We start from the raw sequence: 16,112 nt of genomic DNA, 5'->3' as shown, positions 1-16,112 counted from the left end.
ACCATGAGAATTCTGATCAACTTAATAATGTCACGCCTCTTAGACCAAATTAGAAACTCTCGTCACATGTTTTCAAATGACCAACCGCTTCAACTACCATCATTCACTAATACAATTGTATTGACAGTTGCTCATGTGTTTATTATTTTTCAGTTTACGGTTATGTTTTAGTTCAGATTCAACTGTATTGCAAATATGTATTGGGTTTATATGATATTCTGTTGATTCCATGATCACAGACATGGAAAGCAGACAAGCACAACAACGAACATATAATAATAAAATAATACATACAAAGTACGAATAATTAACAAGCAACTCGGACTCCAGTTAAAACTAAGAGCATAATAAGCGTCCTCTGTTTTTCTAGAAAAATCCACATAGTTGCTCATGAAAAGTCAAGTATGAGGCAGACAAAAGAGGAAAGGAAAACTTTGACACGTTGAACAGTTCAGTTGTCATGGTACAGATTGATACATTTTCGACGGTGGCGAAGACTTCTTATTAACCAAATAATGAACTGACGGTCAATCGGTTTGTGGAAATATTGCTATATGCAATACGTGTTATATTAGATGTCAAAAAGAAGACAACAAAGAATGTAGCGAGGTAGAGATATCAATTGAAAATGTACCTGTAAATTATATTAAAACACGCGAGAACAACTTTTAGTGAACATGCCATAATGATATATTCTGGTATCTCATTGAAGTCATTCCGGGTCATCCACTATACGTGTACAGGTATCCAATGTCATTATATAGCCGAACTCAAGAATGTTTTCAATGTCAGTTGAAAGGCGAATAAAAAAATGATTTATTTATGTACACTTATGTAAAGTTTTGAATTAAAGTAAGAAAACATTATAACTATTCCTTGATCTTTTATAAGTATTTCAGTCGGTTAAATAAAAAGTATGTATGAGTATTTTATACTTACGGCAACATTTGTGTAGTTGAACAACTCCTTGTATATAAGACTACTATGATCTCTCAGAGGAAAAATGATCTTATAAGCGATGGTCATTTTTATTGAGATTATTTTTGCACATTGTGTCGTTGAAGGCACGGTAGTGAGTGAATAAAATTGCGTGCCAGTATGTATCGGAACAGATGTCGAAAATATTGTTGTTGGTGTTGTTGTACTAAACGATGAGGATTGGTCCAAGTTATCTAATAACGTAGTTGATGACAAGGACCGTGCTGCTGTAGTTCTTGAAAAAGGTACTAAAGTTGTAGATAGAGCAGTATTACTTTGTGTTATTGGTGAAATAGGTTGACTCACAAAGGAACTTCTTGAAACGTCTCCCATTTTAGAAATACTTGTTAGCAGTACATTTGACATTGACATTACTTCACTAGATGTTAACAATTTATCACTAAATTCATGGTTTTGCATTGACATTGTCACTAACTGTTGTCTTGAGAAAGTGTCTTTATCTGTATTTCTTATGGTAGCGTCAATTGGTAATGTCTCAGTTTGTATTTTAGAAGAAAGCGAAGCTTCAACAAATGTTGGATTATTTACATTTGTTTCCATTCCTCTTTCAATCAATGTAGCACTTTCTATAATCATTGACCGTGTAGTTTGAACTGCTGTTGGTTTCATTTGCGATACGTGAATAAAAGCTCCAGTTGAAGTTGTTTCTATTGTGTTTGCCGTCTTTGTAGCTGCAATTAGAGAATTAGACCACATAGGTAGAACCGAAAGGGTTCCCATATCTGGTTGCACCTTTATATCACTTGATGTCGATTCTGCTACAAAATCTGATTTTGTAGCTTCAATACCACTTTGCTCGAATACTAATACTAATCCTGAGGTCGTTTGAGATGTGGTATCTGTTACTAACCATGATATTGATTGAAAACCAGGTGTTGTCATTATTACTTCATTTGATGTTACATCTACTTCAAATACTGACTTGATGAAAGCAAGTGTGTTAGATTTTGTGTCACTTGATGCTGGCATGGGTTCCATAAGAGAGTTATGAGCGTCAGTTGACACGTGTTTTGTTTCTCTTGATGTGGTTTCAGTTCCATAAACTAATGGTGGTGTGTGAGAAGTTTGTGGTATCGAAATTTGAGTTGATATTCCTTCTCCTTTCAATGATGACATATTTCTGTCGTCAAATGATGTCGATGCTTCAAGAGGATTTGATGTTAATTGACTAATTGGAATTGCCTTTATGATCTGATTAACCGTTGCGTCAAATGCCATTGTAGAAACTTGAATATACTCTACGGATGATGACTCAATCAATGAATTTGTCACACTGTCTTCATATGATGTTGGGTCTACTTGAAGAATATGTGCAAAATCTTTGGTGGATTTTGGTAGCGGGACAGAAGTCAATGTAATGATGTCTTCTTTTGTAGTCACTTCCGGGTTAGTTTTAACAGCAGATGATATTGTAGCTTCTTTTGTTGCTTGACCTGTTGAAGGTGTTAGTAAAGAAGTTGCCTCATAAACTTTGGTATATGTCCTATCAGAATAATCATTGATTTTCATTATTGGAATACTTGATGTACTTTTTTCGGTATCGGTTGCCATTACAGCTTCAATCGATAATTGTCTCGACACTGGAGTGGTTATTTCATGTTCACTATGTGTTGATCCTATCACATTTATTGACGTCTCCATTTTAAGGGATGGCGTTGATTTAACAACAAATGATGGTTTGAATGTTTTAATTGGTTTTTCGTCAGTTTCCGAAATCGTCACTACAGGGCTTCCTAAAACGTCTCCACTTTTAGAAATAGTTGTTAGTAGTTCGTTTGACATTGTCATTACTTCACTAGATGTTAACAATTTATCACTAAATTCATGGTTTTGCATTGACATTGTCACTAACTGTTGTCTTGAGAAAGTGTCTTTATCTGTATTTCTTATGGTAGCGTCAACTGGTAATGTCTCACTTTGTATTTTAGAAGAATGCGAAGCTTCAACAAATGTTGGATTATTTACATTTGTTTCCATTCCTCTTTCAATCAATGTAGCACTTTCTATAATCATTGACCGTGTAGTTTGAACTGCTGTTGGTTTCATTTGCGATACGTGAATAAAATCTTCAATTGAAGTTGTCTCTATTGTGTTTGCCGTCTTTGTAGCTGCAATTAGAGAATTAGACCACATAGGTAGAACCGAAAGGGTTCCCATATCTGGTTGCACCTTTATATCACTTGATGTCGATTCTGCTACAAAATCTGATTTTGTAGTTTCAATGCCACTTTGCTCGAATACTAATCCTGAGGTCGTTTGAGATGTGGTATCTGTTACTAACCATGATATTGATTGAAAACCAGGTGTTGTCATTATTACTTCATTTGATGTTACATCTACTTCAAATACTGACTTGATGAAAGCAAGTGTGTTAGATTTTGTGTCACTTGATGCTGGCATGGGTTCCATAAGAGAGTTATGAGCGTCAGTTGACACGTGTTTTGTTTCTCTTGATGTGGTTTCAGTTCCATAAACTAATGGTGGTGTGTGAGAAGTTTGTGGTATCGAAATTTGAGTTGATATTCCTTCTCCTTTCAATGATGACATATTTCTGTCGTCAAATGATGTCGATGCTTCAAGAGGATTTGATGTTAATTGACTAATTGGAATTGCCTTTATGATCTGATTAACCGTTGCGTCAAATGCCATTGTAGAAACTTGAATATACTCTACGGATGATGACTCAATCAATGAATTTGTCACACTGTCTTCATATGATGTTGAGTCTACTTGAGGAATATGTGCAAAATCTTTGGTGGATTTTGGTAGCGGGACAGAAGTCAATGTAATGATGTCTTCTTTTGTAGTCACTTCCGGATTAGTTTTAACAGCAGATAATATTGTAGCTTCTTTTGTTGCTTGACCTGTTGAAGGTGTTAGTAAAGAAGTTGCCTCATAAACTTTGAGATATGTCCTATCAGAATAATCATTGATTTTCATTATTGGAATACTTGATGTACTTTTTTCGGTATCGGTTGCCATTGCAGCTTCAATCGATAATTGTCTCGACACTGGCGTGGTTATTTCGTGTTCACTATGTGTTGATCCTATCACATTTATTGACGTCTCCATTTTAAGGGATGGCGTTGATTTTACAACAATTGATGGTTTGAATGTTTTAATTGGTTTTTCGTCAGTTTCCGAAATCGTCACTACAGGGCTTCCCAAAACGTCTCCACTTTTAGAATTAGTTGTTAGTAGTTCGTTTGACATTGTCATTACTTCACTAGATGTTAACAATTTATCACTAAATTCATGGTTTTGCATTGACATTGTCACTAACTGTTGTCTTGAGGAAGTGTCTTTATCTGTATTTCTTATGGTAGCGTCAATTGGTAATGTCTCCGTTTCTATTTTAGAAGAAAGCGAAGCTTCAACAAATGTTGGATTATTTACATTTGTTTCCATTCCTCTTTCAATCAATGTAGCACTTTCTATAATCATTGACCGTGTAGTTTGAACTGCTGTTGGTTTCATTTGCGATACGTGAATAAAATCTTCAATTGAAGCTGTCTCTATTGTGTTTGCCGTCTTTGTAGCTGCAATTAGAGAATTAGACCACATAGGTAGAACCGAAAGGGTTCCCATATCTGGTTGCACCTTTATATCACTTGATGTCGGTTCTGCTACAAAATCTGATTTTGTAGTTTCAATACCACTTTGCTCGAATACTAATCGTGAGGTCGTTTGAGATGTGGTATCTGTTACTAACCATGATATTGATTGAAAACCAGGTGTTGTCATTATTACTTCATTTGATGTTCCATCTACTTCAAATACTGACTTGATGAAAGCAAGTGTGTTAGATTTTGTGTCACTTGATGCTGGCATGGGTTCCATAAGAGAGTTATGAGCGTCAGTTGACACGTGTTTTGTTTCTCTTGATGTGGTTTCAGTTCCATAAACTAATGGTGGTGTGTGAGAAGTTTGTGGTATCGAAATTTGAGTTGATATTCCTTCTCCTTTCAATGATGACATATTTCTGTCGTCAAATGATGTCGATGCTTCAAGAGGATTTGATGTTAATTGACTAATTGGAATTGCCTTTATGATCTGATTAACCGTTGCGTCAAATGCCATTGTAGAAACTTGAATATACTCTACGGAAGATGACTCAATCAATGAATTTGTCACACTGTCTTCATATGATGTTGAGTCTACTTGAGGAATATGTGCAAAATCTTTGGTGGATTTTGGTAGCGGGACAGAAGTCAATGTAATGATGTCTTCTTTTGTAGTCACTTCCGGATTAGTTTTAACAGCAGATGATATTGTAGCTTCTTTTGTTGCTTGACCTGTTGAAGGTGTTAGTAAAGAAGTTGCCTCATAAACTTTGATATATGTCCTATCAGAATAATCATTGATTTTCATTATTGGAATACTTGATGTACTTTTTTCGGTATCGGTTGCCATTGCAGCTTCAATCGATAATTGTCTCGACACTGGCGTGGTTTTTTCGTGTTCACTATGTGTTGATCCTATCACATTTATTGACGTCTCCATTTTAAGGGATGGCGTTGATTTTACAACAATTGATGGTTTGAATGTTTTAATTGGTTTTTCGTCAGTTTCCGAAATCGTCACTACAGGGCTTCCCAAAACGTCTCCACTTTTAGAATTAGTTGTTAGTAGTTCGTTTGACATTGTCATTACTTCACTAGATGTTAACAATTTATCACTAAATTCATGGTTTTGCATTGAAATTGTCACTAACTGTTGTCTTGAGGAAGTGTCTTTATCTGTATTTCTTATGGTAGCGTCAATTGGTAATGTCTCAGTTTCTATTTTAGAAGAAAGCGAAGCTTCAACAAATGTTGGATTATTTACATTTGTTTCCATTCCTCTTTCAATCAATGTAGCACTTTCTATAATCATTGACCGTGTAGTTTGAACTGCTATTGGTTTCATTTGCGATACGTGAATAAAATCTTCAATTGAAGCTGTCTCTATTGTGTTTGCCGTCTTTGTAGCTGCAATTAGAGAATTAGACCACATAGGTAGAACCGAAAGGGTTCCCATATCTGGTTGCACCTTTATATCACTTGATGTCGGTTCTGCTACAAAATCTGATTTTGTAGTTTCAATACCACTTTGCTCGAATACTAATCGTGAGGTCGTTTGAGATGTGGTATCTGTTACTAACCATGATATTGATTGAAAACCAGGTGTTGTCATTATTACTTCATTTGATGTTCTATCTACTTCAAATACTGACTTGATGAAAGCAAGTGTGTTAGATTTTGTGTCACTTGATGCTGGCATGGGTTCCATAAGAGAGTTATGAGCGTCAGTTGACACGTGTTTTGTTTCTCTTGATGTGGTTTCAGTTCCATAAACTAATGGTGGTGTGTGAGAAGTTTGTGGTATCGAAATTTGAGTTGATATTCCTTCTCCTTTCAATGATGACATATTTCTGTCGTCAAATGATGTCGATGCTTCAAGAGGATTTGATGTTAATTGACTAATTGGAATTGCCTTTATGATCTGATTAACCGTTGCGTCAAATGCCATTGTAGAAACTTGAATATACTCTACGGAAGATGACTCAATCAATGAATTTGTCACACTGTCTTCATATGATGTTGAGTCTACTTGAGGAATATGTGCAAAATCTTTGGTGGATTTTGGTAGCGGGACAGAAGTCAATGTAATGATGTCTTCTTTTGTAGTCACTTCCGGATTAGTTTTAACAGCAGATGATATTGTAGCTTCTTTTGTTGCTTGACCTGTTGAAGGTGTTAGTAAAGAAGTTGCCTCATAAACTTTGATATATGTCCTATCAGAATAATCATTGATTTTCATTATTGGAATACTTGATGTACTTTTTTCGGTATCGGTTGCCATTGCAGCTTCAATCGATAATTGTCTCGACACTGGCGTGGTTTTTTCGTGTTCACTATGTGTTGATCCTATCACATTTATTGACGTCTCCATTTTAAGGGATGGCGTTGATTTTACAACAATTGATGGTTTGAATGTTTTAATTGGTTTTTCGTCAGTTTCCGAAATCGTCACTACAGGGCTTCCCAAAACGTCTCCACTTTTAGAATTAGTTGTTAGTAGTTGGTTTGACATTGTCATTACTTCACTAGATGTTAACAATTTATCACTAAATTCATGGTTTTGCATTGAAATTGTCACTAACTGTTGTCTTGAGGAAGTGTCTTTATCTGTATTTCTTATGGTAGCGTCAATTGGTAATGTCTCGGTTTGTATTTTAGAAGAAAGCGAAGCTTCAACAAATGTTGGATTATTTACATTTGTTTCCATTCCTTTTTCAATCAATGTAGCACTTTCTATAATCATTGACCGTGTAGTTTGAACTGCTGTTGGTTTCATTTGCGATACGTGAATAAAAGCTCCAGTTGAAGTTGTCTCTATTGTGTTTGCCGTCTTTGTAGCTGCAATTAGAGAATTAGACCACATAGGTAGAACCGAAAGGGTTCCCATATCTGGTTGCACCTTTATATCACTTGATGTCGGTTCTGCTACAAAATCTGATTTTGTATTTTCAATACCACTCTGCTCGAATACTAATCCTGAGGTCGTTTGAGATGTGGTATCTGTTACTAACCATGATATTGATTGAAAACCAGGTGTTGTCATTATTACTTCATTTGATGTTCTATCTACTTCAAATACTGACTTGATGAAAGCAAGTGTGTTAGATTTTGTGTCACTTGATGCTGGCATGGGTTCCATAAGAGAGTTATGAGCGTCAGTTGACACGTGTTTTGTTTCTCTTGATGTGGTTTCAGTTCCATAAACTAATGGTGGTGTGTGAGAAGTTTGTGGTATCGAAATTTGAGTTGATATTCCTTCTCCTTTCAATGATGACATATTTCTGTCGTCAAATGATGTCGATGCTTCAAGAGGATTTGATGTTAATTGACTAATTGGAATTGCCTTTATGATCTGATTAACCGTTGCGTCAAATGCCATTGTAGAAACTTGAATATACTCTACGGAAGATGACTCAATCAATGAATTTGTCACACTGTCTTCATATGATGTTGAGTCTACTTGAGGAATATGTGCAAAATCTTTGGTGGATTTTGGTAGCGGGACAGAAGTCAATGTAATGATGTCTTCTTTTGTAGTCACTTCCGGATTAGTTTTAACAGCAGATGATATTGTAACTTCTTTTGTTGCTTGACCTGTTGAAGGTGTTAGTAAAGAAGTTGCCTCATAAACTTTGATATATGTCCTATCAGAATAATCATTGATTTTCATTATTGGAATACTTGATGTACTTTTTTCGGTATCGGTTGCCATTGCAGCTTCAATCGATAATTGTCTCGACACTGGCGTGGTTTTTTCGTGTTCACTATGTGTTGATCCTATCACATTTATTGACGTCTCCATTTTAAGGGATGGCGTTGATTTTACAACAATTGATGGTTTGAATGTTTTAATTGGTTTTTCGTCAGTTTCCGAAATCGTCACTACAGGGCTTCCCAAAACGTCTCCACTTTTAGAATTAGTTGTTAGTAGTTCGTTTGACATTGTCATTACTTCACTAGATGTTAACAATTTATCACTAAATTCATGGTTTTGCATTGAAATTGTCACTAACTGTTGTCTTGAGGAAGTGTCTTTATCTGTATTTCTTATGGTAGCGTCAATTGGTAATGTCTCGGTTTGTATTTTAGAAGAAAGCGAAGCTTCAACAAATGTTGGATTATTTACATTTGTTTCCATTCCTTTTTCAATCAATGTAGCACTTTCTATAATCATTGACCGTGTAGTTTGAACTGCTGTTGGTTTCATTTGCGATACGTGAATAAAAGCTCCAGTTGAAGTTGTCTCTATTGTGTTTGCCGTCTTTGTAGCTGCAATTAGAGAATTAGACCACATAGGTAGAACCGAAAGGGTTCCCATATCTGGTTGCACCTTTATATCACTTGATGTCGGTTCTGCTACAAAATCTGATTTTGTATTTTCAATACCACTCTGCTCGAATACTAATCGTGAGGTCGTTTGAGATGTGGTATCTGTTACTAACCATGATATTGATTGAAAACCAGGTGTTGTCATTATTACTTCATTTGATGTTCCATCTACTTCAAATACTGACTTGATGAAAGCAAGTGTGTTAGATTTTGTGTCACTTGATGCTGGCATGGGTTCCATAAGAGAGTTATGAGCGTCAGTTGACACGTGTTTTGTTTCTCTTGATGTGGTTTCCGTTCCATAAACTAATGGTGGTGTGTGAGAAGTTTGTGGTATCGAAATTTGAGTTGATATTCCTTCTCCTTTCAATGATGACATATTTCTGTCGTCAAATGATGTCGATGCTTCAAGAGGATTTGATGTTAATTGACTAATTGGAATTGCCTTTATGATCTGATTAACCGTTGCGTCAAATGCCATTGTAGAAACTTGAATATACTCTACGGAAGATGACTCAATCAATGAATTTGTCACACTGTCTTCATATGATGTTGGGTCTACTTGAGGAATATGTGCAAAATCTTTGGTGGATTTTGGTAGCGGGACAGAAGTCAATGTAATGATGTCTTCTTTTGTAGTCACTTCCGGATTAGTTTTAACAGCGGATGATATTGTAGCTTCTTTTGTTGCTTGACCTGTTGAAGGTGTTAGTAAAGAAGTTGCCTCATAAACTTTGATATATGTCCTATCAGAATAATCATTGATTTTCATTATTGGAATACTTGATGTACTTTTTTCGGTATCGGTTGTCATTGCAGCTTCAATCGATAATTGTCTCGACACTGGCGTGGTTTTTTCGTGTTCACTATGTGTTGATCCTATCACATTTATTGACGTCTCCATTTTAAGGGATGGCGTTGATTTTACAACAATTGATGGTTTGAATGTTTTAATTGGTTTTTCGTCAGTTTCCGAAATCGTCACTACAGGGCTTCCTAAAACGTCTCCACTTTTAGAATTAGTTGTTAGTAGTTCGTTTGACATTGTCATTACTTCACTAGATGTTAACAAGTTATCACTAAATTCATGGTTTTGCATTGACATTGTCACTAACTGTTGTCTTGAGGAAGTGTCTTTATCTGTATTTCTTATGGTAGCGTCAATTGGTAATGTCTCAGTTTGTATTTTAGAAGAAAGCGAAGCTTCAACAAATGTTGGATTATTTACATTTGTTTCCATTCCTCTTTCAATCAATGTAGCACTTTCTATAATCATTGACCGTGTAGTTTGAACTGCTGTTGGTTTCATTTGCGATACGTGAATAAAAGCTCCAGTTGAAGTTGTCTCTATTGTGTTTGCCGTCTTTGTAGCTGCAATTAGAGAATTAGACCACATAGGTAGAACCGAAAGGGTTCCCATATCTGGTTGCACCTTTATATCACTTGATGTCGGTTCTGCTACAAAATCTGATTTTGTAGTTTCAATACCACTTTGCTCGAATACTAATCCTGAGGTCGTTTGAGATGTGGTATCTGTTACTAACCATGATATTGATTGAAAACCAGGTGTTGTCATTATTACTTCATTTGATGTTCCATCTACTTCAAATACTGACTTGATGAAAGCAAGTGTGTTAGATTTTGTGTCACTTGATGCTGGCATGGGTTCCATAAGAGAGTTATGAGCGTCAGTTGACACGTGTTTTGTTTCTCTTGATGTGGTTTCAGTTCCATAAACTAACGGTGGTGTGTGAGAAGTTTGTGGTATCGAAATTTGAGTTGATATTCCTTCTCCTTTCAATGATGACATATTTCTGTCGACAAATGATGTCGATGCTTCAAGAGGATTTGATGTTAATTGACTAATTGGAATTGCCTTTATGATCTGATTAACCGTTGCGTCAAATGCCATTGTAGAAACTTGAATATACTCTACGGAAGATGACTCAATCAATGAATTTGTCACACTGTCTTCATATGATGTTGAGTCTACTTGAGGAATATGTGCAAAATCTTTGGTGGATTTTGGTAGCGGGACAGAAGTCAATGAAATGATGTGTTCATTTTTAGTCATTTCTGGATTAGTTCTTATTGCAGATGATATTGTAGCTTCATTTATTGCTTGACCCGTCGATGGTGTTAATAAAGAAGTTACGTCATAAACTTTGATATATGTGCTATCGGAATAATTATTGAATTCCTTTATTGTAGTATATGATAAACCTCTATCTGTATCGTTTGCCATTGCAGCTTCAATCGATAATAGTTTCGACACAGGAGACGTCAATAAATGTGTACTATGTGTTGTTCCTGTCACATATTTTGACGTCTCTATTTCTTTAACAACAATTGATTTTGTGATTTGCTGAATCAGTTTTTCTGTAGTTACTGACATGGTCTCCATTGAGGTTCTTGAAGCAATTTCCTTCATAGAAATAGTAGATGGTAGAACATTTGTCATTGACATTGTTTCACCTATCGGTAACAATTTATCAGTAAGTGCACTGTTGTTCATTGACGATGTCACAAACTGTTGTCTTGGGAAAGTGTCCTGATCTGTATTACGTATGGTAGCGTCAGTTAGTATTGTCACGGTTTGTATTTTAGAAGATAGTGAAGCTTCAACAAATGATGGCTCAGTTGCTATTGATTTCTTTTCTCCTTTAATCAATGTAGCGCTTTCTACAATCATTGACCGTGTAGCTAGAACTGATGTTGGTATCATTTGCGATACAAGAATAAAAGCTCCAGTTGAGGTTGTTTCTTTTGTGTTTGTCGTCTTTGTAGCCGCAATTCCCGAAGACTCAGTGCGAAAATTAGACCACAAAGGTAGAACTGATAGGGTTACCAAATCTATGAACATAAAATGGTATTTGTCATTTTCGAGTCATATCCTTGATAAACTTTTTATCGACCATTTTGCCATTTTTATAAAGCGTCGATTTAATAAAATCCAAAATTGATTGTGTCGCTGTCTAATATTTAAAATATTGTTTCAATATATAGTGCTGGATATATTGTTTCACTACACAATTTACTGGTTTGTATGTATGATATAGGAATAAAAGGCTCTCTGTGATTAAGTTACTATAGAAAACAAAATTGTCATATATTCCTTTGAACAGTTTTTTGCCAATTTTAAAAGGGAATGGTGCTATTTATTTCAAGAAGGTTAAAAATATTACCCATAAAAATTAAATAGATGGAGACTAGGTTATCGTAAGACCACTGATCATCATGATTTATGATACGTTCCAGTCAAAATTTTGCACATGCATCAGTTGAAGAAGCGTTACAAAAGAAGGTTGACGTATCACAAGATATTTTTTTGACAGTTTTTTGCTTCATGATTAGAATTAAAAGAATTAATTATTTGTTTTTGTGAATTGCTATATCTGACATAATTTGCTTGTTCTCTTGAATATAAAGTCACTCGATTCCCCTGTAATGTAAAAGTAAAAAAGTACAAAGGAAGATAAATATTGTCGGTTATCTGGTCACTATCCATGTATTTGTTTTACCGTATAATAGCACTTAATAGTAATTAGTTTACAAGAAAATATTAACACCGGCCGCATAATTCGTGTCAGCATCATGGTTTTCCCACTTTTGTTCTTCAGCACGTGAGCAGACGGTTTACATGTACATGTTTACAAGACTGAAGCAATTCGTACTCGTGGATTAGCAAAGTGCAGTGTTGATTTACTTCAGGATAAATGGTTAAGATATTGCTTTACATGTAGCGAATTTCATTTATATTCATTTACTATTTCTGTAATGGTTGCAAGTACGAATTACCCGATCCAAACATAGTCAGAAAATACATATGAAAGAAACTTTGTACTAATAACCGATAATGTAGTTTATCATATTATCCTATGTTCATCGTATGTATATCATTCTATCCAATGCTCATTGTTCAAAACACTGTTTACAGTTGTAGAAATATCGAACATTAGCTTACATGTGTTTAACTTTTTTTCTGTATGAGACTAACCTGTATTTTGAGTGTTGGTCATTTCTAAATTTAACAGGAAAAGCAACATATATGCAGCGTTATGTATCTTCATCTTTTTGTTGGCCTAGGGTAATCCATCAAGAAGTGCCTGAAATAAAAAAAACATGTTTAAGTCTGCCTTTAAAAAGGACGGTACAAATAGATACAAATATATAATTATTGGTAGACATTCGTCAAACTCTGTGAAAATTAATTCCAAATCATCTATCATACATACCGGGGAAATATTTCAAAATGCAGGAATTTTTGATCGACAACACATTTGTGTGGTGGACGCCTTTTTCAACCAACGGTTGGCATTCCAATTGGACAAAATTGTACCAGTCTACTTTCTGGCCTATTCCTTCACTCTATGAGGCTGGCTTTATATTCAAAAGAAGAATCTCAGTTTCGGCTATACAGATGTCGAATTATCGTTAAACAAACCAAGTTCTACGTCAAAGCAATTGATACAAAGGATACTTCAGACACTGTGAAGTGAGCCTCATATCTTGACCTAAACGTAGAGATAAATGGTAAAGGAGAACAAGTGACCAAACTATATGAAAAACGCAATGACATTTCATTCCGTATTGTAAACTTTCCTTTCATCTGTGGCAATATCCCTTCAACACCTGCGTATGGTGTTTTCATATCACAACTTATACCTTCCGCTAGAGATTCCATTGCCGTAACTTTTCAGACTTTTTTTTGTATCGTACAATACTTCTTACAATTAGACTTCTGGAACAGTGTAATATTGCTACAAGATTGAAGTCATCGCAACAGAAGTTTTATAGTCATCATAAACTCCTGGTCGTTACGATGTATCTATCTCCATCACGAAAACTTATTTGTTCAAAATGTCATAGTTTTCTTTTTCTCATTCGTGTACCCAATTTTTAAATTCTTATGAGCAACTCGGCGGGTGTTTGTAGAAAAGCAGAGGACGCTTACGCTACCGGTGCACCTTGTCCATGCCCACAGTTCTTTTGGAGGCGAGTTGCTTATTTACCTTTATTACTTTGTATGTATTATTTTGGTTATTTTTTGTTGTTTGATGTGTGTGTCAATTTTCCATATCTGGTTTTTCTCCCAGGATTACATTCTTTTGATTTTCGCTAGGATCTCGGTTCCCTTGATTACTCTTACAGACCCTCAAACTAACTACCAGAATAAACATTGTAAATGTTTGTATAATTTATATAAATTATTTTGCGTCATATTAACGCGAGTTTCAAGTGTGAAATACTAACGAAATATATAGCTGTATATATAAAAACAAAAAATGACCCAATTAAATTGTTTAGAAATTGTCAGAAATAAATCAAATGGCGATGTTTTGTTTTTCACAATGTACTTATTTTCACTGCTTTAACAGAAGACACAACAGTGTAAAAATAGTTATAGCGAATTTAATTTCTCAGTTTTTTTTTTAGACATTTCACTCCTCACCAATCTACAATAAGTTATATTAACTTATATCATCAATCTATAGAGTTAGTTTTCGGTAATAAATGTTGTCTGTTGTACTTTTCTTTTCCGACGCAGTCGGTATATTTTCGCTTTTCACCGTTTGACCTTAAGGACGCTCTTCTATGGAAACGCAAGTCACCTGACTGATTGCAATTCTGTTTCCGATTGGCCAAATGCTGATAACTAAGTGGCGTTCGAAAAAAAACTGTATCGAAAATTATAATTGCGTGGAACGTTTTATTTTCTTGAAATGTAGAAACTCATAATGTAAAAAGAAAAACATTAGTGCGTCGGCTATCTTTTTTTAAAGATAGTACATGTTAAACAATATGATTTGATACGTGAATATTCGTTTTTTTCCCTTTCTTTATTGAACATTTAAACTATATTTATTGAAAGTTTAAAAGATGACTTAATCCAAACACACTAGACTAATTGGCTGTTACAACTGTAACGTATCAAAGGTATCCTTTGAGACTTTGATTATTTTTTTACTAATTTAAATGTTTGCATGAGGATGTTTTATCCAAATATATCAGTCATATGGTTCCGCAAACTTCATTTTTGTCATTATTTGTCATGAAACAATGTTTTTTTTTGTTGGAATATTAAAAGATACTGAAGCTTGTGATAGATATCTCCTGCAATGAAAAACGTAATGAAATTGATTTTTATTTCTTAATTTGGCAGGATTTACAAATTTTGGCTCAATTTTGCACTGAATTGTCTATGTTGCAATGCAAATGAGGTTTTGTTAGCAAATTAAGGACACATTTTAATAAATATCATGTATTATTAATACTGATTTGAGAAAGTTTATTTTTAAAACGTGATATAAACCGAGCATTACCTTTCTCCAAAGAACCATAATCCATTGTAAATAACCAGAATGTATATTAAAGTTCCCAAAACCAGGATTGTTTCCAAAATGTGTTAAATTTTATCAAATAATATAAAGTATGATTACTTTAAATCATAAAATCAAAACTATGTTTCTCTCTAATTTTGTCAATAAATCCAAACCTATACTTGGACAAAAAGTTGACACCAGGGATAGAATAGATTGCCTTATTTGAAGAAAGAGTCTGTATTTTGTTTTTGGAACTTTAAATAGTTCCAGTGATACAAGATTTCCTGTCAACCATCGCTTTTAACATTTAATCACTCTTCTTTCTTCACCGAAATGTTATATCTTACCTTCAATCTTTTATTTTTTTATGAAACCGGGCCGCACCCTTCCTTAATTTTACCGGCAGGTTGTGATGATCATTTTTAGTTTTCATACATGTTGATCTAAATGAAGGGTATCAAAGTGTACAAAATTATGTCAAAATGATCACTAAATAAGTGATGCGCATTTTAGGTATTCGTATACATTCTATACAGAGTTTATCAAATATTGGTGTAATACAGGTAGAGGTTCATATTGGACTAAGTACATACCCCTAAGCGATCAACCTCTACACCAACTATCATCGAGGGTGCTTACATTTTGTTTTCCGAGAAATATACACACATATATATACTTTATAACCTATCAGGAAAGAAATACATCGCTTTACTTTTCCATTTATTGGGCGTCATTGAAAAATTCAAAAAGTCGTCAAATAACGAAAGGAAAAGTTTCAAAACATAATAAGGCCTCATTCTTAAATTAAGACATTTTTTTAAATATAATGTGTACACCTGTTTACAATAAAGGACATGCTTCAATGGGCGGTGGCTTTGGGTTGGTGAAAGTCCTTTTT

At 34.7% G+C, this 16,112-nt stretch overlaps 1 protein-coding gene across 1 annotated transcript in view; it reads right to left on the bottom strand.

The window, feature by feature from the left end:
* LOC148611724 (uncharacterized) overlaps positions 1 to 12,999 on the bottom strand; it is a 34,084-nt gene extending 21,085 nt beyond the window's left edge. Inside the window, exons 1-2 of the mRNA XM_088592553.1 lie at positions 12,889 to 12,999; positions 940 to 11,744 (exon numbers count right to left, since the gene is read on the bottom strand). Coding sequence (XP_088448679.1) covers positions 940 to 11,744; positions 12,889 to 12,910 — 10,827 coding nt within the window. The 5' untranslated portion in view covers positions 12,911 to 12,999. The remainder of the gene's footprint in view (positions 1 to 939; positions 11,745 to 12,888) is intronic.
* Positions 13,000 to 16,112: the final 3,113 nt, after the last annotated feature.

This window comes from Perna viridis, chromosome 7 (genome assembly GCF_037379345.1).
Source record: "Perna viridis isolate PV_CMFRI_1.1 ecotype Kerala chromosome 7, ASM3737934v1, whole genome shotgun sequence".
NCBI lineage: Eukaryota > Metazoa > Mollusca > Bivalvia > Mytilida > Mytilidae > Perna > Perna viridis.
The sequence above is the reverse complement of the archived record's forward strand: the minus strand, read 5'-3'. Positions and strand labels throughout refer to the sequence as shown.